This window comes from Spinacia oleracea, chromosome 5, assembly GCF_020520425.1.
Source record: "Spinacia oleracea cultivar Varoflay chromosome 5, BTI_SOV_V1, whole genome shotgun sequence".
NCBI classification, from domain to species: Eukaryota; Viridiplantae; Streptophyta; class Magnoliopsida; order Caryophyllales; family Amaranthaceae; genus Spinacia; species Spinacia oleracea.
This window is the reverse complement of record NC_079491.1, coordinates 2,085,025-2,108,483: the sequence shown is the minus strand read 5'-3', so window position 1 is coordinate 2,108,483 and position 23,459 is coordinate 2,085,025. Positions and strand designations below refer to the sequence as shown.

At 33.3% G+C, this 23,459-nt stretch overlaps 1 protein-coding gene and 1 long non-coding RNA gene across 3 annotated transcripts; one reads left to right on the top strand and one right to left on the bottom strand.

Annotated features, from left to right (window-relative positions):
• The first annotated feature begins 12,756 nt into the window (after nt 1–12,756).
• Nucleotides 12,757–16,507, top strand: LOC110781189 (uncharacterized). Of its 2 annotated transcripts, none has more exons than XR_008921663.1 (7): nt 12,757–12,961; nt 13,179–13,234; nt 13,643–13,763; nt 13,969–14,051; nt 14,173–14,231; nt 14,385–14,442; nt 16,184–16,507. It is a non-coding gene; the product is annotated as an uncharacterized lncRNA (long non-coding RNA). The 2 variants fall into 2 exon arrangements; XR_008921662.1 differs by having other exon boundaries at nt 13,171–13,234.
• Nucleotides 16,508–20,627: 4,120 nt separating this feature from the next.
• On the bottom strand, nt 20,628–22,107 carry LOC110782411 (RING-H2 finger protein ATL16). The gene has a single exon (XM_021986566.2). It carries the CDS (start codon nt 21,950–21,952, stop codon nt 20,873–20,875), a length of 1,080 nt encoding a protein of 359 aa, XP_021842258.1. The 5' UTR covers nt 21,953–22,107; the 3' UTR covers nt 20,628–20,872.
• Between the last annotated feature and the right edge of the window lie 1,352 nt (nt 22,108–23,459).

Genomic DNA, 23,459 nt, shown 5'->3' with positions numbered 1-23,459 from the left:
TCATGTCGTCATAACCTACCAGTCTCCAAAGTCCAAACAATGAGATTTCGTTTAGTGTGGAGTGCGGAATAAGTTATGTAAACCTTTAGCAAAGTTGTGTTTCTTCCTTTATTAAATAGTATGACTATTTAGTTTTAATTCGTTTATCACCCCTTCCATTAATGATTTGTGCCCACCACACCAAGGAATCAATGTTTCAAACAATGGAATTAATGTTTTTGTTTAAAATTGTGCATAGTAGTAGTGTGTAGTTCTTCTTAAAAACAAAAGTAGTAACTCGTGCTATTTGGATATTGTGAATTAATTAGAGTGGTTTTTATTGTTTCGCTACTTAATAAGGGTTGTATATACGTTTTTACATTATAGATCAGGGACACACTACAAAAGAACCATATTATTGATAGTACTACGGAGTATGTAATTATGTAAGTGGTAAGTAGGTAGATTTGTATTACCTTCATAAATCTCTCCGGCAAATACAAAGTGCAATTTATATCATAGGATGTTTCTATTGTCATGTCTTCCAAACAACTCAATCTTGAACAACTTTCCTTTATCTCTTACGTAGTACTCCAGACTTTAGATGAGGGCATTAGAGATGCAACTATGCCACGTTTCATATCTCCTTAAGTTATTCTTTTTGTTTGTACTTCCTCCGTCCCAAAATATAATATTTGTTTTCATTTTGGGGTCCCAAAATATTGTACCTGTTTTCCATTTTGGGTGTCCAAAAATGTGGTCCAATATTTAATGTTTGTACCTAGAAAATAGTGTGGCCATATCATTAATGTTTATATCATGAAAATGGTGGTCCCATAATTTATTATTTTTTGTCTTTTTGTTTAAAAAATAAAATAAATTGTGTACTTTTCTACTAAAGTACAATAACATTAATAGTTCATCATGTTATTTTTCAAGTTTTTTAATTCCCGTGAAAAATGTCAAACGGACACTATATTTTGGGACGGAGGGAGTAGTTTTTTTTTTGCTTCTGAAACACTCTCTATGTTCCAACTTATTTGCCCCAATTTGATTGGATGTTTGACAATGCACACCTTTACCACTAATATTTTTAACTACATATTAGAAAAACTTATAAAACGTTAATATTTTTAAAAATATATATTAAGATGAAGCCAACAATATATTACATATTACCATTTGTTTTCATTTACAAAATACGGTCAAAGTAAATTTTGTGAATACCGTAAAATTCAAAATGATACGAGTAATGTGAGACGGATAGAGTAGGTTCATAATTGGCATTTTCTCTAAAAGTCAAAAACATATGTGGTTGACTTTTTATTGACATTAACAAGCAAGTCAACATATTTCGATGTGAAAATTGCTGATATTTTGCCGGAAGTGTTGCCGTATGATACGGGAGGGAAATGTTTGTAAATTGTGTACAAAAGACGTAACCGATTTTACTGAAAAATGTGTAGAACAACTCACAACATTTACTAGAGCACGTGCGTTTAAATCTTGTACTTCAAATGGAATGTTTGATTTGTTTAACGGGTTTATGGGTGATGATAAAGGTCGCAAGTTGCGACAACATTTAGTTGTCACAATCTTACGTGTCGCAGTTTAATTGGTACATATAGGCGCCACGTAGGCTATGTGTCATCAGGATATTTTTACTATCAATTCAATATTTTTACTATGAAAATATGTAAATAGATTAATCGATATAAAAAAAGAAACAAATTAGAATATTAAAATTTTCTTACCTTTTTTGAAATATGTATAATAGATTATATAAGTTAAATATTTTAGTTTCCAATTTAAATCATGACACATAAGCATGCCATGTCATCATTGTGACACGGCTTAAAGGTCGCGTGTTGCGACCTTTATCATTTTCGTTGTTTAACTAATCAAACTCTAATTTAAAACATATAGATCGAGATCATTTTGATAGTTTGATCCATATGTGAATCTTTTGATTTAATGGAAGCAGATTTGTATGAATATTTTCTGCAATTATGTCAGGTTATATTGTCCAAACATATAAATGTATGAAAAATTTGTTCAGTAGAAAGGTTTGGGTTGCTAACAATGCTAGGTGATTTTGGAGTAGATAGTTTTGCTTTTGCTGTTGTAGTTGTTTATTCCTCGGCTGTATGTTTTCTTTTGGGCGGTTGGTTTTTGGTACTTGCCCTTTTTGTAAGCAACTATATGTATCGTGGTGTTAGTTTAATATAATTCCTCCCGTTGCGTTATATAAAAAAAAGAGCTTCCTATTACCAAAACCGAATAAATCATAAATGCGTAACAATTATTGAATTCCAGATACCTCAAAAGCGTCATCTGAATTTTCTACGAGTCTTTTAGAACTTCTCATAAGTAATTTTCAATTTCACGAGTATTAGATTAATGTTCAATACAGAGTACATATTATCTATCATATCTCGATGTATATAAAGAGGAAAAATACACTTTCAACAAATACATGGTTTGTTTTGCAATTGGCTTTTTATTGGCCTTTTCATTTGACTTTGACTTTGGTAAGCGGCTTTTTTCTTGCCTAAAAATCCGGTTTTTCCGTCAAAATCCAAAAGCTAGTAAGAGTAGCTTTCTACATTGATATGTTGTTAGCTTTTCACTTTACTAACTACATTTTGTATGGGGAGGTGATAAATCCAAGGAAATTTTTACTTCATCCAAGGAAATTCACATTTTTTCAAAGTTGATTTCCTTGGAAGAAGTGATTTATTCCTTGGATTTATCATTTCCCTTTTGTATGTACTCCGTAATAATTAGTAGCCAAAAACCAACTTTACCAAACACATTTTTAGAAAGTCTACAGTAAAAAAAAAAATCAACACAAACAATCCGTCAAACAAGCCAAGTAAAACCGCCAGCCGCCAATCCAACTGCCAAACATGCCCATATATAAGAACAATTGAAAGAATGGAATATTAGAATGTTATATAAAGAATATTAATCAAATGCATATTGTGACCTCTTAAACTAATTAAATAACCAATTAAATAATTAAATAACCAATTAAATATAAATCAAATGCACTAATTAACTAATCATATTGTGAAACTCAAATTAACCTCTTCAAATTCTACGGCACCGCCTTCATATCCTCCGCCATACCCTCGAGTAACTCATCATCTTCGTCGACCATCTCTAATCTCCTTCTCGCCGGAATTATCGAAACGTCCGACCAGTACAGGTCGTTCTTCTCCAACGAAACTCGGAACTTTCTGGTGTATCTAGCTTGCATTTGTGCTCAGAAATAGGCAATGTTCTTTCTTTTCTTACTCAAAAGTTGAAATAAGGTAAGAGGAAAAACTTGAAGCAATTAATAAAGTACCTCATTCATGGTGAGTTGGTGACCCTCCTAGAATCAGTAGCCACCCATTCTACCAGTTCTGCATGTTTGCGTTTTGGTACCGGGGCAACGGCAGCATAAAATTTTCTTTCAACACCGTTCTCTAAAGCTTCCAATATAATGTGGTATATAATCTATCATCCACCATTAATTCACGCCATGCTCCAAGGACGACCTTCAAAGATAGATCAGATCCCTAAAAAAAATAAATAGAAAGGCAGCAAATCAAACAGATTAAGGAAATTTTTCATCTTAAAATTTCAACCAAATAATAAAATCAAAAGAAAAGGAAGTAAAGACACTGTCTGATTAAGGCTGCGTTCTATTCAACTGATTTTCACTTATTTTTCCTGAACTTATCTTATCTAAACTTATTAGAATTATCAAAACTTATTTTAGTTATAAATTGTACTTGGCCAACCCTTATTTTCACTGAACTTATCTTATCTGAACTTATATTTCCTGAAATAAGTGGAAATCATGTGAACAGAACAGGGCCTAACTCCCCATACCACTTCCAAACGAGGCTTTCTGATTCTATAATAGGTATAACATTGAAATTGTATACTATGGACAAAATAGTAACTTCAGGTGATATATTAAGGGCTAAATGGTAAGTTAATGTAATAAATTGAGTCTGGCCCATGAAAAATAACATTTATATTTGACTTGTGAGTACCAAACTATAGTGTTTGGAACCAAATAAAAATGAAACCACGTTACCAACTATGTTGTTTGTTACCACAGGAGAAAATAAAACTACTTTTCTTGTACCAAACTATATGGTTTGCTACTAAATGAAAATGCAGAATATTAGTATACCATTTCAATGGTATACCGAGTATAGAACAAGACTTCCTCGTTTCAAACTTCCAATCCCTCAGCTTCTCACTTCTCAATGGTATAATGCAAACAAGTTTGTCTTACAGCTTCAGGTACACAACTCATTTTAGCTCAAACAATTTTGACTAAAAGAAAAAGATATTCCCGCCGTCCCTCAATACTCGCACTGCTTTCCTTTTCAGGTCGTCACTTAATACTTGCACCGCTTCTATAAATGGAAATATTTTACTAATATTATATTATTTCTCACACTTACCTACTAACCCAATTCCTACAAAAAATCATTAAAAATTCACACCCCCACTACCCCTTACACATTTCCCACTAACTATACTAAAAAAATACTCCACTATTAAGTATCAACTAACACCCATTAAATTAATAAGTCAATTCAAGTGTCTTATTAAACTCCGCACCGGTCAAACCGGTGCGAGTATTAAGGGACGGAGGGAGTACTTCTTTGAAGACCAACTAAATATTAAGGGACGGAGGGAGTACACTAACATTATTTACCTCAACAAAAAAAATATTGATGTTTTTCACAAAAATAAAATATACTCCCTCCGTTCCTTAATATTCGCACCGCTTTCCTTTTCGGACCGTCCCTTAATACTTGCACCGCTTCTATAAATAGAAATTTATACCAATATTATATTATTTCTCACACTTACTTACTAACCCCACATACACCCATATTCCCTGAGTAGTCCAACACAGGAAAATTTCCTAAGCTGCAGTCTTTGCACCAACTCCGGACCTTTTAGGTGCGAAAGAAGCTTCAAATAGAAGTCCCGTCGACCCTTGAGACCAAGACGTTTACCAATTATTTGACAGTTTCGGATGTTAGCGTAAAGTAGGGCTTCACGTTCTTCAACACTCAAGGTTGTCTTTTTTGATTTTTTATTTTTGTGGAACACCTTCATGAAAATAATTAGTTAAATGAACTCAAAAAAACATATTTCAAATATCACATTATATCATATAGTCAATCCTTATTTGGCCTGATAATAACTAGGGAATAGAAATATATGGTAATTAGACTTGTCAAAAATCAACCCGACCCGAAAATATTGGGTCTTGAACAAGATTTTGTGACCCGTAACCCGATTTTATTCAAACCCGAACAACTCTCAAACCTCAAACTCAAAATTCAACCCTCAAACTCAAACCTCAAACCTCAAATCAGAGGCGAAGCGCCATTGGGGCCTAAGTAGGCCATGGCCCCCCTCAAGTTTCTGCTGTACCAATAAAAAGTAAGTCAATGTAGTACTCTACTGCTGATATAACAAGAGTTTGTAGTATAAAAATAGTGTATGGCCCCCTGCTAAAAGATAAAGCATAATTAAAATACTAAATAAATAATACTCCGTACTACTGTAGTACTAAAAGGTGGGCCTCCCTAAAAAAAACAAGCTAAAAAATGGACTATGTTATTATTCCATGTACTTACGTTACTTTTACCCCCTATGAGTTTGGTTTTTAATTTTTTTACTGGTTTTCTTTAGCATTATTCCGTATTAACTAAGGTCAATTTATGAATCTTATTTATCCCTAACAAATGTCTATGTTCTTATAATCTTATGTTATGTTTGATATTTTAACAATTAAGGAGTAAATATTAGGATGATCAATCAGAGTTATTACGTACTACGATATGTAAAATCGGCCCCCCTTCATTACTGAGTCTAGCTTCGCCCCTGCTCCAAACTCCAAACTCCAAAACCCAAAACCCAAAACCTCAAAACTCAAAACTCAAAACTCAAAACTCAAACTCAAAACTCAAAACTCAAAACTCAAAACCCAAACCCAAACTCAAACCCAAACCCAAACTCAAACTCAAAATCAAAATCAAAATCACTACATTCTTCTACCTCACCAATGTAGATGCCTCACTCTAACCCCTTGAATGTGGTATAAGAATTTAAAGATGCCTCTACTTTAAAGGTGATTTTGGCAAAAGTATTCTACTCGTATAATAAAATTACCACATTGGCAAAGTGATAAGAAGTGTCACCTGACTTGGGAATTGAAACTTTCAACACCCTATGAACAGAACAAACCGCATCAAGCTTGATGGGAACATAAGTACCAGCAACATCACAAGCTTGAATCACCATTTTGTAATGGACTGGAGCTATTCTTTTAAATCCTAGCATGCTCTCATATTGAAGGTTCTTCTGCACCAATTTCCAACTTTGAGCAAAATTATAAATAAATAAAATATATTTGCCACTTATACTATCTAACAAATCAACAACGAGCCTTTCCGAGTTAATCTCGTTAATTGGGAGAATTGTTCCAATCAAATGGCATTTTCGTGAATAAATGAACGTTTTATTACGAAAATGCCATTAAAAGTGGGTCTAACTACAGCCACATGCTATTTGATGTGGGCTCGTATACAGTCAACATTATATTTTTGGAATACATCAACTTTTGGAATACATCAACAACTCTGTAATATACCAAAACGACTAGCAATATACAATAAACATCCATTAATATGCCATCAACAACTATAAAATACAGTCAATCACTTATAATGAACAATATTGAATTTTAGTAATACATAATCACTCATAGAATATACAGTCGACGACTAAAACTAAACAATGAACACCAATTAAAATATAAATCAAGAACTACTAATATACAATCAACGGATAAAATTATACCGCCTATACTTTTCCAGCAAAATATTTACGAATTTGCTACTTGATTGGAAAGTTTTCCCAATCACTGAGATTAACTCGGAATTTCTCATCAACAAAGCTCCATCTTGAGCCTTTTCGAGTTAATCTCATTGATTGGAAAAAATTTCCAATCAAATGGCATTTTCGTAATTAAATAATTGATGATTTTACTACGAAAATGCCATTAAATGTGGGTTAAAGTACAATGACATGTCATCAAATGTGGACCACGTGTACGGTTATTATTGTATTTTCATAACACATCAACAACTATATAATATACAGTCAATATCTCACAATATACAATAAGTTTCTAATAATAAACAATCTACAACTATAAATATACAGTCAATCACTTACCAATAAACAATATTGTATTTTAGTAATTCATCAGCAATCATAAAATATACAGTCAAAGACAAGTAGTATACAATCAACACCGGATAATATGCAGTCAATTACTACAAATATACAGTCAATACCTACAAATATACAGTCAACACTTAACAAGTTTTCGGGCAAAATATTTACGAAAATGCCATTTGATTTAAAAAAATTTCCAATCACTGAGATTAACTTGAAATTTCTCCTCCATCTTTCCTAACAAAATACTTCACTAAAAAATCAATTTTTTTTTTTTTAAAAAAAACTAACCTTGTTCGTCTTGTTGTACTCGTCAATAGCAAAAGGAGCCAAATCATGGAAAATTTGTTCCTTAGAGCAAGATTAGCCCTAGTATGAGCTCAGACTTCCACATCAGCTTTTTATTTATTTTCAATTTCTCAAATTCTTGTTGAGATCATTTCAGACTTACTTAATTTCTTCACTTCATCCGTCATACTCATTCAAGACTTCTCAAACTTGTGAAAATAATAAAATAATAAAATTATTTAATAAAGATTTTACAGTTTAAACGTCTTAAGTAGAGTCTTGATATTCCAAGACTCTTGCTCAGACTTTTGTCATACTCTCCCACTTAAATGGAAGGTCTTAGATTAATACTCAATAAAACTATTGCATGCTGAGACTATAACTCGTACTAGCGCTAATCTTGCTCTTAGGTACCCAAGTTCGGCGACCAAATCGTTTCGAATCTTTCGATGATTTCGAATCATCAATGTTCTTATAATCGACGAAGATGCCATTGTTACGGTTAACTCTTCTAAGATCAATCAAAAGCCCCTTCAAAACATTATAATCAAAGGATCCATAACGATCCTCTATTATAACATCATCATGAGCGTGATATGGAAGAGCTTTGAATTCCGCAGTTACCCTGTTCATAGCCCATTTCCATCGTCGTTTTTTAATTTCGATTTTTGAAGGTGGTGCCTTTGCATAGCCCAACCAATTTAACAAGTAAATCTTCAAATTGGTACATTCCTCAGTGTCTTCTGTTGTCGGAATTCTATGTTTGACCACCTTCACCGGTTTTGGCTTCAGTGGCGGTGTCGCAATGTATAATTGGGGTTTTTTTGCCGCCGCCGCCGCCACCGTTATGGTACTGCTCGTCTTCTTAATTGCGCGTTTTACAACCGTCTCCATGACTCCATCAATTATCGACGTCTCTTACTCTCTGGCCTAAACCCTAACAAAAAGAATTACAGTAGCAGATAACAATCACAGAAACTCAGGAAACAGAAACCTTCAAATTTTGCAATAACATGAGTAGGGTGAAAGTTAGGTTTTCGGTTTGTATTAAGGCCCAAATCGAATCCAAACCAAATAACTTCTAAATCCAAATCAAATCAAATCGGATTTTTAATGTTCAGTTCAGTTCAATCTAAATCATAAAACCGATTTTTCATGGGCTTGTTGGGCATATGTTATACCTGTTTTTAGCCAATTTTCAGGACCTTATTATACTTCCAAGTTCGGTGTATTCGGTTTTAGTTCGATTTATTCGGTTTCAGACTTTTCAATCCAATCCAACCATAAAATCAATTTTAAACAAAAATCTCACTCCAAACCGAACCGAATTTCTTATTCAATCCGATTCAATTCGGTTTTCGATTTTTTGCTACCGAACTTTCACCCCTAAACATAAGGGAACTCTGAGCTCATCAATATTAATGAATGGACACTTCTATCCTTTGTAGCATTGGACACGGTAGTCATATTACCAAGTTCATTCTAGTCATTTTATCTATATTTAGGGCTTGTTCGATTTACATGGGAACTGGGAAGTACTCATATCGTCATACGGGTTATTGATCCAGCACACTTGACATACAAGTATTTTTTTTAACTTGTGTTTGTGAACCCAAAATATAAGGTGAGTTGTTTGGCTTACCGGAGAGTCAGAGACTAATTGACTTCTCTTGGAAGTCTTGAGGTGTGACGAGTGTGTTATTAATTTGCTACCAATGTTAATTACGGTAACAACACATTTTAGAGTTTAGAAAAAACGGGATGGGGTTTGAGATAGTGCAACTGTTGTACGATGATCAAAGATAACTTTTACAAATTAAGGTGTTGTTTATTAGAAGCTCGGGCAGTCGAATGCGGTTGAAACTTAATTGGTTAGCTTGTTGGAGATACATAGGGCCTAATTCTGAACGGTTTAATTGTCGTTTTGAGTTCAGAGTTTTTGTAACCGCCGAAGTTCATTGCATTTTATTCCTCTACATTTAATTATTTATTAGTGTTAGTTATTGGTTTTTTTGCTTGTGATTATTCGGTGACTCTCGTCCCAAATTTGTATTTTTCTTAATGAATTTTCATTATCATCCAAATCCACCCTTAAATGGTAAATGATACTATTAGGGAAAAAGAAAATGAGATTGTTGAGATGAATTTACATGCCATGTGCATTGGTTTATGATTTTTTCCAGCTATTTACAATACAAATGGATAAGGGAGGATTAAAAATTGTGACATATTATACCCAGACCCTATGTCTTAATTACCACAATAAATTTTCTAAGATGTCAAATTCGGAGTTGTGCTAATCCTGGAGGACAACGATTTTCTATTCTACTGCACGGGGAGGTAGCGCATAATCGTCTCTTAAGACAATGTGTGTCCACGATACAACAAGTTCTTCATCAATTCGTTCATCAACCAGATAAATTTATTTTAATTTTTGGTATTATTGCAACAACTATGTGTCTATGTCATGCTTCATTCCTCCTTAAGTTATTTTTCCAATTTATAGTTTTATTTGCTTAAATATGTTCCTAATTGACATTTTTTAAAAAGGGAAAAACATATATGGTTGACTTTTTATTGACATTAACAAGCAAGTCAACCATATTTCGATGCGACAATTGCTGCTATTTTGCCAGAGCCCAGAAGTGTTGCCGTATGATACGGGAGGGAAATGTTTGTAAATTGTGTACAAATCTTGTAACTCAAATGGAATGTTGATTTATTTAACTAATCGAACTCTAAATTACAACATATAGATCGAGATCATTTTGATAGTTTGATCGATTTGTGAATCTTTCGATTTAATGGAAGCAGATTTGTGTGAATATTTTCATGTCATGTTATGCTGTCCAAACATACAAACGCAAACTATAGCGGAAAGTATATATGAATAATTTGCCGATACAATTCAATGAAGTTACCTTTTTTTTTGTTAATTATAACCTTAAACTTTCAAATTTGTCAATTACAACCTGGAACTTTTCAATTACCCACACATTTGTAGGTGATCATAGTAAAATACTGTATTTTGGGTGAGATCGACTGATAAAGAAATTTATTCCCCGCTGTCAAAATAAAGTGATGAAAGCTGCAACTTGCGATAAAATACTATAACCCAACTTGTTCATGATTATATATATATTTTTCGGATTTTTCACGAAATACCCCCGAATTATGGCGTAATTCACCAAATGCCCCTCGACTTTCAGAAATTCACCAAATGCCCCTCACAAATGACTTAATACCCAAAATACCCTTACTAATGACGCGCCGTTATTCCTCCGTTAGCCTAATTTTTAAATTCACCAAATACCCCTATTTTATTACTTATTTCATATAATACCCCTATTCTGAAACTTAATTCACCAAATACACATAACTTAAAATTACCCATTTTGATGCTCAGCGGCTAGTTTTTATGTTTGAAAATTAGCCGTTGCTTATTGTTTGCTTATAAAAACCCCTTTTCTGACTATTTATTGTAGTTTTTCTATTGTTTTGTTAATTTCATATCATTTTTGTCATGAGTTTTCTTTCAAAATCATCATCCACACCCATGAATCCACATATGTAAGAGTCCCAAACAATTTCTAATATTATGGGAGGAAATTTCCATCTGAGGCTCCGATACAACACTCAGTAAGTTTCAATTATGATCCAATAAGTTCAGGCCTCATCCAGTAAAGACAATGTACTTTAGCTGAGCAAAAGGCCAAAAAACTCCATTTTCAAAGGGATCTTATGTAAGTGAAGCTGAAGTAATTCAATCTAAAGCTAACACCTTAATTTTCTTATTGTCCGAATGGTAAAGAAACTAAGAAATCAAGTTCAATAACACATACATTTTTATCACAACCTCGATTTCAACTTGGATTCATGATGTGAAAATCTTGAGTTTGGAGGCAAATCTTTGTGCCAAGATTCATGTTTTTTCACTGGTTCATGAGCTTTGGAACATACCTTAGTTTCATTTTTTTTTCTTGTTCCCTCAAATCCAAAAATAGACATTTGTCCATAAATCTGACCATGTCAATAGGACCTAGCTCAAAAGAAAAGTGGGAAAACCTTTATGCCTCGACTGTAAGGTTGAGAGAAAGTTAGGAGATTGAAGAAAGATGTTTGGAGGCAGTAGAGACAAGAGACAAAAGGGAGTTAACGTTAAATATGTGGCATGGAAGCAATAGAAGCCGAGGTAGCTGGAACATATGCGTTAGAATAAAATTAATAAGAGCTTTATTTTTAATCTGTTTGCATATGTTAAAGATATTTCCCATATTGAAAAAGGAATACCTTCCGATTGCGTGGTAAATATAATTAATTGGTCACATAAAGAATAAGGTACAAAAGAAGTAGCTATTTTCTTGAAGAGTTGCGACGTTTTGAGGTGTTTTTAGGAGTGTTTTCTGTTTTAGTGTTGTACCGGAGCTTCAGATTGAGTGTTGTATCAGATATTCGGATGTCAAATTTTCTCCCATGATAACAAAATTTATTTGGGACTCTTACATATGTGGACTCATTGGGTGTGGATGATGATTTTGAAAGAAAACTCATGACAAAAATGATATGAAATTAACAAAATAATAGGAAAACTACAATAAACCGTCTGAAAAAGAGTATTTATAAGCAAACAATAAGCAACGGCTAATTTTCAAACACAAAAACTAGCCGTTGAGCATCAAAATGAGTAATTTTAAGTTATTGGTATTTGGTGAATTAAGTTTCTGAATAAGGGTATTTGGTGAAATAAGTATTAAAATAGGGGTATTTGGTGAATTTGAAAATTAGGTTAACGGAGGACTAACGGCGCATCATTAGTAAGGGTATTTTGGGTATTAAGTCATTTGTGAGGGGCATTTGGTGAATTTCTGAAAGTCGAGGGGCATTTGGTGAATTACGCCAAAATTCGGGGGTATTTCATGAAAAATCCGTATATTTTTTATTAAATAACAGAAACCGTCAAACGAAATAACACAAGGTATAAAATGTAGAATACTGCTTATGTGACATCGAATAAGTAAACAATCCAAGCTGTTTCTTTTTTTCCAGGTAAATAAGAAAAATGACCCTAATGAGCCAGTACGTTTTTCAAATTAAGCAGTATCTCTATTATATAAGCCAAGAGCTGAGGTTAAATAGGTAAATTAACTTTTCGTGTCCACTTGCCAAAATACCAAAATACCCCTATTTTGTTGTTTACCTTGCTGATCCTCTCAACTAAACCCTAACCCTTCCTCCCTTCCTCCCGTTTTCTCTCTCCTTCGTTCAGTTTTCTCCTTCGATCCACTCGATCTTCTTCGATCTCCGTCTCTCTTTCACCGCACACACACACACTCTCTCTATCCCCCGCCTCTCGCCGTCGCCATCACCATCGCCGTCGCCATCACCGTCGCCATCACCATCGCCGTCTGATCTTCTGGAGATTCGGGTGAGATTTCAACAACTTTGTTTAAATTTTCATTTTTTTCCAATTGATTCTAAAGATTTTGTTGATTTGATGTAATTTTTTATCCGATTTTTATTGTTTCTTCCAATTGTTTTTTTTCGGGTAAGTTATGTACAAATTTAGTGATTTTGATGCCCATTTTGTTGCTTAATGTCTTTGCCCTTCTGTAAAACTGGTAAACCCAAAATCAGCCTTACAGGTGGTGGAGGGCAGCGGCAGTGGAGGCGGAGGTGGAAGCGGCGGAGTAGCGTACAGGTACTTTGATTTTTTCCTTTTTCGGTTTTTGTTCTTTTAATTAGGACTCGAATTTTTTGTCTGATTTTATGGATTTTATATTTTATTTTATCGAAATTTGGTCGATCTTATTGGATTTGAGTTTTGTTTTGGTCGACTTCATGTTTGGTTGAACAAGTATTGGAGTTAACTTTGACTTCCTTTAATGAATTAGGTTTTCGGATTTAAAATCAATAAATTCCTGGCTTAGTGATTTTTTTTCGAATTAGGGATCTTGCTCTGTTGATCTTTTCGACTACCTTCAGTTTTTACATCATCAATTTAGTTGGATTTTATTCTGATAATACAACAAACACAGAAAATATAATTTTTTCTAATTTTTTTCTTGATAGTATTTAAATTTTGGTGGAATTTTGTTGTTGGTTTTAGATTCAGATGAGCAGCAGTGTAGAAAGAACGGGCTGTGGTTCATTGTTTGTAGGAACAAAGCCGAGTCAATGATCATAAATGCTAAAATGGCGGAGCCTTTGTTTTTCCTGTTCATCGCAAGGTACTTTTTCTATTAAAATTCTTTTTTGGGTCTTCAATTGTTGTGTTTTCCTTGAATTTTGCATCTAGGTATAATTAGGTTGTAATTATGGGTAATTTCTGCAATTTTCCATTACCGTTGCAATTGGTTGAACTGGGAACTAGCATTTCATACAAGTGGTACGCAACGATAGAATTTGATGATTCTTGATCCCGATAAATTGCAGCTTTTATGCTAAGAATTAAGACTTCTAGGTCAGTTCAACTAAGCAGCCTGTGTGATTTTGGCGATACCCAAACGACAACGAAGGTGAATCTCAATTTCTGACTTTTGATATCCACAAAATATACTAAATTTTCGATCTTTTGACTCAAGAATTGAGTAAATTTGACTGATGTTTATTTGACTGATGTTTATGCTACCGAGTTAGATGATTGGGGATCGGTTCGTCAATTGATTAAATGTTGCTTTCTGCATCACGATTAAGAGGTTAGTTATTTACTGAGTTTAATGAGTAATTTTAGATCATACAATCTGAATAAATGACTTTCTTTTTGGGTTTAATGAGTAATTTTAGATATTTTGGTTCACCTGAAAGTGCTGCTGAAATAAAATTTTCTGATGTTTATGCTACCGAGTTAGGTGATTGGGGATCGTTCGTCAATTGATTAAATGTTGCTTTCTGCATCACGATTCAAAGGTTAGTTATTTACTGAGTTTAATGAGTAATTTTAGATCATACAATCTGAATAAATGACTTTCTTTTTGGGTTTAATGAGTAATTTTAGATATTTTGGTTCACCTGAACTTACACTCACCAATATAACCTACTCCGTATAAGTTATGTCCCTTCTCCCATCCAACTGATAAGTATCTTTAAGGTGATCTTGGTAAATTGACTATAATTATTTGGCTGTGAATATGCTGGTAAAAATCCATGTCTTTTAAGTCAAAGTACTCTGACATTTTGTAGGATCCCATCCCTTTTGGTCACTCAATCCCTTTTTTGTTTTATATAAGAACAAAAGCTCACACTAAGGGTTGAGTTTGATCTTTGATGATTTTCTGAAAGTGTTGCACCTCATTTGATCAGGAAATTCACATTAAAAAATTAAACATTGAACATTTTTGTTCTGTTTTTCGCAAAATACACACAAAGGATTAACACTCAATCCCTTTGTTATAAAATAATAGACTTTTTTAGTAACACTCTTCGTGTGTTTCTGACAATAAATAATGAACATGGTTTATTCTAATAAGTTTTCTGTTAGCCAAGTTTTGTCAGCCTCCTGTCTTCACTTCTCTGCATTTGAAATATACATATACTGCTTACACAATGGAAGAGTAGGCAAGACCCCCATTTTCCCTAAAATTCGACTCTTATATACGAAGTAGTAACTACGAGTGCAGGTAAGTGTAACCCATAGTTTATCCCCTTTAAATCAAAGGGCATATAGAATTTGTAGCTTTATCACAACTGTAATACTGTAAAGGTGATGCCACTGAGACCGTGAGACCACTTGATGGCTTTGGCTAAATTTCTAAAACACTTTCTCCCAAGCAACCAGAGCTAATGAATGTTTGATTTAGGCTTTATTGAGGTCCACGTGGTTTTTCCGGTGACGCATTTTTACTACTTAAATGTTTGATCTAGGTAAAAAATACATCATTACTGATAAACTTCCTTGCAATAAAAGATGACACCTATCTTTGAGGCAACCAATGACCTGACACACTCTACAAGCCAAATTTGTCTATCGAGTTCATATAAAAATCTCTATTTCTGCAGCAAGGAATGAAGGTGTGTTTCCGAATTGTGGTAAAGGTTATAATTTACTTGGTCGCACTTTGCACATTATCCCAGTGACATAACTCAAAAATAATCCCAAAGATTCTTTTAAAACTTGCCATATTTTTTTTTACCTGGAGACTTCTACTGCAAGAAATAAAAATTGAGATGCTACAAATCTCTTTGGATTGTTGGTGGAAGTTAAATAGGTTCCAAATTAGTAAAACTCGAATCGGTTCAGTCCATTCAGAACCTCCTAAAGGTGACATCTTTAGCTGGTTTTTTGGATAATTAATGCTTAATAATGTTGCTTTTGGATAATTAATGCTTAATTACAACTTTTGAAATTATGGGTTTTGTGTGTTTGAGCAGAAAAGTTGTTTTTCTTTGATTTTAGAAAATTTTCAAATCAATTTTCTAGGGTTTTGTATATATTTAAACCCATAAATTGACGTGGAAAAGTTGATGAAACATATTTTTCTGATTAACGGTAAAGGAAAATGTGAATCAGATTCTATATTCATCTTCACCGCCCCAAAAGGTTAGATCTCTTAAATTAGAATGAGATAAATTATTTTGGGGAGGATTAAGAAGTTATTTTAATTTGAAATGTTCATTTGCTCTGAATGTGAATTGTTTTTTTTTCTCACAGAAATTTGAAGACTAGGAGAATATTTGATGAATTAATGCCAAATCGAGATCTCGCCACCCCTGATGATATTATCGACTTTGGGCAACGATTTCGGCACTATTCTGGCAGTTTTGGGCGTGGGATTGTGTGCGTGGTGTTTTAATTGTGTGTGAGGGTTTGTGATGTGATTATGTTTTGTTGCTCTAATGTACGAAGTTGATATAATTTTTAATTTTACTCTTCAAACATTTTCATGTACTCTAATAGATTGTTAAATTGATGTGATTCAGTACATGAATTGATGTAGTTTCTGATATTGAAATGTGATTTAGGATTTGAGATTTATCACTAATGTCGCTAAATTGAATTCCAAAATTAAAAACTAAACGAATAATAGCCGTCAATATTTTGATATAGGCGTGTGTGTGCAATTTTAAGTTTTTATATAATCTCGCACGCATCGCGTGCATATAAGACTAGTAGTTACATAGATCAACACAACTAATGGGATTGAAGCATTATTTATGTTGATAAACGTTACATGATATGTATCGTTTCAATTGCCACAGTCGAAATAAATTGGCGGTGGTACTACTACACAACACATACCATAGAAACCACCACCTTGACCCATGTTTAAGTCGCATACACCTTCGCAACAGTCTGAACTGTACACACATAACGAACCTTTTTCATAGCAATCACCCATTGCTACATGATGATCATCTGCAAAATGTCAAACATTAGCTTATTATATTTATATATATATATATATAACTGTCACGGTCTGAGTGTTTTGACACCGGATCGTGCCGCGCGCTCTTGCCTATGGGATGGCAAGGGCGCAAGGCTTGTGCGGAAAGTGAATCTCAAGGCTCGGGACACGAGCGGGTGTCTGCTTTAGAATGGGCACTCTTGCCTATTGGCGACAAGAGCGAGGGTCGAGGGTCGATTGGGGCGCTTGTGTGCGCACGGCAGGCACAAGCGGGACCGACAACGAGAGTGTATTTGTTTTGCGAGGGACTTTGATGGGTCTTGGAAAGCTTAAAAACATGCGACAGCACAATATCTATAAAGATTAACAACGACGCAAGTGATTAAGCAAAGGCAACTTCTGATGAATTATTTTGAATATTTTATATACTTAAATATTGTAATATGGTTGACTTTTACTTCTCCAATACATTATTTTGACTCTTAATATTCAAATTATGTGTATGTAAAAATTATTAAAAAAAATTTGATGTTTAGAAAATACATATCAATAAGAATCTAACATGGCCCCACATGACTACAATTTCTTACTTATGAAACACAAAAAATGAACAAAGTCGTAGTGTGAATAATGTAAAAATAAAATGGTGCGATGTTTAAGGAACGGAAGAAATATGTATAACTTGTAAATTCATTACCAGCTAGCTAGTACTTCCGTATCAAAATGATCTTTACACCTTTCGTTTTTAGTGTCCATTTCATAATGTTAGTTACATTGTGCTTTATTTTATTTTTGGACATGAAACTTTACTATCTTAACCCTCTTACGGTCTTACCCCCACAACCTTTATTATTTTTCACTCACTTTCTTTTATTATTCATTTTTGCTTACATCCACCCAACTTTTTTACAATTCCTCACTTACTTTATCCATATTTTATTACATCCACCCACCTTTATTCACTTTTTTTTCTCTTAAAATTATGCAAATAAAATTATTATTATCAAACGAAGTTAGTAGAAATATATTCACGTTTTTATTTTAACAAAAAAATCACGTGTAAGTTATTATTCACAAGATCAATGTGTTATGTGTGTAATACCATTCAAATAAGTTAAAGCATATTGATCGAAAATAAATTTAATTTGAATTACCTGATGTAACGAGGATTAACAATACTAGCACTATGATTAACGACTTCAAATCACGATGACACACCATTTTCCAAATCAAATTCTTTCTTGTTTGGAAATTAAACTATACTTGGTATGTATATATTTGTCTTACTAATTGTATGCTATTTATAGTGTTACTCTACTCCTATATAATATTCAAGGTCAACTAATGTATTATTGATGGAAATATCGTGGAAACAACATCTATCACCACCACCATGTATTATACTAGTTCCCTTTGTCCTTCTACTATTTCCCTATTTTCTTTTTAATTTGTCTCTTAGGTTTTTCCAAAAGTTTTTGGAAGGATTTGATCCAACATTGGACACGCCATATACATTTTCAAACTTGACCATAGACGACTTTATAACTCTTTACCAATCGAGTTATGCATTGGGTGATCTTTTGAGGTTTCTCTAACTGTAACATGTATAAATGGTCATGAGGGACCATACTTTAGTTTCACATAAGGAAGGCCCTGTTTTTGGATCTGAGTGTTTTTTGGCTGAACTGAATTGAATATAACTGAATGAATTGAAGTTGAACGGAACCGAATGAAACACAAGTAAATATATTGACGAACTAGCCCATTAAAGAAAAGAGAAAAAATTAAAAAGAAAAAGAAAAACTCAAACTGCTGGGTGGGTTTCGAATTCAAGTTGTATTACTTGAGTGAGATTGCCAACTAAGCTAGGCCTTTAACATTGTTATTATATGCATCAAATTATTTTAGAGAGGGTAGACATTTGTTACTATACAAGATATTGTACCATTAACGACGTGAAATTTCGTCCCTAAAGGCAAATACTCGTTGAATAATGACGGGATTTTCTGTCGCGAACCCGTCATAAAAGGGGTCGTCATTAATGAAAAATCTCGTCGTTAACCTGTCGTAAAAGACATTTGCGACGGTTGTTCCCGTCTTTGTTTGGTTGTTAACTTCGTCGTAAAAAACTTTTACAAGGGAGTTTTTTATTCGTCGTTATTAGATTGTCATTAAAGATACAAATTTTTGTAGTATGTCTAACCTATTTGCCACGTAGATACGCCCATATTCCTAGTTGGCATTTTCTTTAAAAGGCAAAAACATATATAGTTGACTTTTTATTGACATTAACAAGCAAGTCAACCTATTTCGATGTGAAAATTGCTGATATTTTGCCGGAATTGTTGCCGTACGATACGTGAGGGAAATGTTTGTAAATTGTGTACAAAAGACGTAACAGGTTTTACTAAAAAATGTCTATAACAACTCACAACATTTACTAGAGCACGTGCGTTTAAATCTTGTACTTCGTAGTATTTTAAATTTGTAATTCAAATGGAATTTTGATTTGTTTAACTAATCCAACTTCAATTTACAACATATAGATCAGGATCACTTTGATAGTTTGATATTTTGATATGTGAATCTTTTGATTTAATGGAAGCAGATTTGTGTGAATATTTTCTGAAATTATGTCATGTTATATGGTCCAAACATACAAATATACGAAAATTAGCGTAAAATATGTATGAAAAATTGTCAAATACAATCCATTAAAGTTACCTCTTTGTCAATTACAACTTCAAACTTTTCAATTACCCACGGGTTTGTAGGTGACCCTAATAAAATATTGTACTTTGGGTGATACTGGTAAGGAAATTTATTTCCCGCTGTAAAAAATAAAGTGATGAAAGCTGCAACTTGCGACAAATTATTTGTGTGTTGTATGATTACAGATATCTTTAAAGACTTGATAAAATGCAAGCATGGAAACAATTATTGCATGATGGGTGATTATTTAATTTCTATGGGGGCTGACTAATCTTTTCTTCTTATCTTTATAATGATTAAAATAATAATGTTGAATGCTTTCAAAATTATTTATACATAAACCACAATCATTTCCTTCAATCAAGAGCAATTGTGAAGCTTGGAACTTGACCAAAATTCCAACTAATTCAAGTGGGAAAATAATGATTTTAGACTCTCACGCTTGCAAATCCTTCCCATCCAATCATGTTTTATAACATGAAGTCTAAATTTTAAATATAAACAACGAATAAAAAGAAAAGAGCTTCCGATTACCCAATTATTTTGTTCTTGCATACCTTACAAAACCTAATAAATTATAAGTGAGTGAATTCGATCTAGATATATCAAAAGCGTCATCTGAATTTTTCTACGAGTTTTTAAGGCGCCTTGTAAATAAATTTCAAGTTTCACCAGTACTCCGTATTAGATTACTATTCAATACAGAGTACATATTATCTATCATATCTCGATGTATATAAAGGGGATAATCGCACTTTCATAACATTTAAGACTTGTTTGATAATTGACTTTTTATTGGCCTTTTCATTGGCTTTGACTTTTGACTTTTTCAAAAAACAACAACATACATGTTTGGTAAGTGGCTTTTTTCTTAGGGTAAAAAGTCGAATTTTCTGCCAAAACCAAAAAGCTAGTAAGGGTAGTTTTTTTTTACAATGGATGTTGGTTTTTCAATTATATAATTACATTTTATATGAAATAGGATAGTAGCTAACAACCAACTTTACCAAACACATTTTCAGAAAGTCTACAATAAAAAAAAATCAACACAAAAACCAGTCAAACAAACTAAGTAAAACACTCACCAGCAGATTGTCAAACATTCCCAATATATAAGAACAATTGAACCGAGAACCTATCCATCCAGAACTCGCCCCGAATTCAGATTAGCCCAATGGGTGAACCGGGTGTACGTTAACACCAAAAAATATATAAGAACAATTGAATGAATAGAATGTTATATAGAGAGATCAAATTACAAGATTGAAGAAATCCATGGATCATCATCGATCACACTCAATAGGAAGAATTGAAGAACTTCTAGAACCTCGACCATGACCAAATGAAAAAAAAGACGACCTCCTAATCCTTCCATTACCAACATTATTATGGTTACACTCTTCATTTAAACTAATACTAACCTCATTATTATTACAATTATCATATAATTGCCTATGATTCCTCCTTATAATCTCTTGAACTTGCAAGATTAACCCACGATCCGCAACCGAATCCATTGAGAAAGACCTCCTAATTGGTTGTTGCACCTCAAATTGCTCATCTTTCTCCCTTACATTAATAATACACTCATCTCCCATAATGGAGAAGTTATTATTATGATTATTATTATTCAACTTCCACGATGACGATGATTCTTCAGTAACTAAATAATCTTGATCATCATCCCCGTTTAAGCTAATCATGCTTAAACTCCCACTAAACATATTATTAGGGGAGATGATTAGTTCTTCTTGAGGCGAAGAACTCGGTGCAATGAGAGGGTATTTAGTCTTCCTTCCTGAAATATTTGACCTACAAAGAGGACAACTTGCATTGTTTAAGAGCCAAACATCAATGCAATCTAAGTGAAATGTGTGGTTACACCTTGGAAGAACTCTTAGCATTTCTTTCTCCTCGAATTTGTTTAAGCATACGGCGCAACCTCTAAAACTTCTACTTCCACCACCACCGCCGCCGCCGCCACCACCTAGGGCGGCTAACGTGCCGCCTTGGGTGGCGGACTTGTATTGTATTGAAGGGATGTTGTTGATGAGAAACTCGTCGAGTCCCCGATGATGGAAGGGTTCCATCATCGGGGAGAACGAGATAATGGACCCCTCGTCGTTACGTGGGGTCCTCGAAATCGAGAACCTTCGTAAAGGGTCGAGGTTTTGCCAATTTAAGCAACACTTGATTACGAAAATGTAGTAGCTTATAAGGAGGATGGCTACTGCCATAATGGCTAATAATGCTATTGCTATAGGGAAATCCGAGGTTGATGAAATGTGGCTTGGCGGTGGCGGCGGTGGTGGTGGTTGTAGTGGTGGTGGTGGTTGCCATTGGAGTTTGGTGGATGAATCCATAACTTGATGAGATTTGAAATGAATATTAAAGTATGGGGTTTTATGAAGTTAGTGTTTTGAGTGAGATCTCCAATGAAGGGGAACACAAACATCTAAAAGTTTGAGTTTGTGTAGTAATTGGTTCTTTATTTTGGAGGTATGGGGTGTTGTAGGGACCAAAATCATAAAATGTGAAATTACTAAAATATAAAACTATTTTTCTAATGCATGTTCCCTTAAAAAGAAATTATTTTTGTAATGTGAAGTATAGTTTATGTCAATTGGTACAAAGTCAAAGATAAAAGGGAAGACTTCATTAAATGCAAGGGGAAAGATTAGCAAAAAAATTAAAAATTATAATTATATTTAAATTGATGTTTTGTAATATTGGATATGTGTTTGTACTTTGTACAACAGAAAGGTAATTAATACTCCGTAGGAAATAAAAGTGTATTCGAATTACCTAAATTTTACTTATCTTATCTGAACTTATTGAAAGTTATTAATATTTATTTTCGTTATACCTCTTATTTTTTATGAACTTATCGATCTACGTAGTACTTATTTTTATCAAAACTTACATAAATTTAATTTCCTAAAATAAGTGAAACTAAAGTAAACATAATAAAACCTAAAGTATTGTGTCCCGTTCTGTTTTATTTTTAAACTTTTTGTAGGGTTTTTTTTTTCATCTTCATTTTACAACAAAGAAAGTTTTCTCCATTTTACTTTTCTTTCTTGCACCACATAAACTCACTTAAGTTACAAAGTATTTTAATTTAAATAATACGGAGTATCAATATAAGTCACTTAGAGTACAATACAAATGATCATTTTGATACATTTTAGATCATTAGAAGAACTTTAGCATCCCTAAAAGCCAATCGTATAAATTGATTGATAATTAAGCAAAGTGATAAAGCATTTCTTAAGTTCTTTTTGTTTGAGCCTTACCTTGTGGATGGGAAAAGTGAGTTGTGAATAGTATTTAATTATTAAGATTGAATATCGACTATCAAGGTCGGTGTAATGGGATCATATGGTTAATCTCAAAGGGGGACATATTTTGGTCCCCACCGTGTGTCTTTGTAGGAGTACAATGTGGAGAGTTGACCATCTTTTGGAAGATTGGACTAGAATACGAGTAGATGCTGGAAACTGATTTTGGTACATCATTTTGTTGTTTTTGAGCATAGTGGGTACATTAAAATAATATTTTTTAGATGATTTTATTTATTTTCTCCATCCCATAATTATAGTCTCATTTGACCAAAAACACGAATTTTAAGAAAAATGAATTATAGTACATGAAAAAGTGGAATAAAGTACAAATGATGATTGAGTTGTATGAAAACTGGAATAAAGTACATGTGAAAGAGAATATAGTACATGAGAAAGTGAAATATAATATATGGGTGGGGTTTTCAATACATTTTTAATTAATATAGTACTTGGGAAAGTGAGGACCTTAATAGCTAAAATTAGAAATAAAACTATAATTTTGGGACGCTCAATTTAGAAAACATGA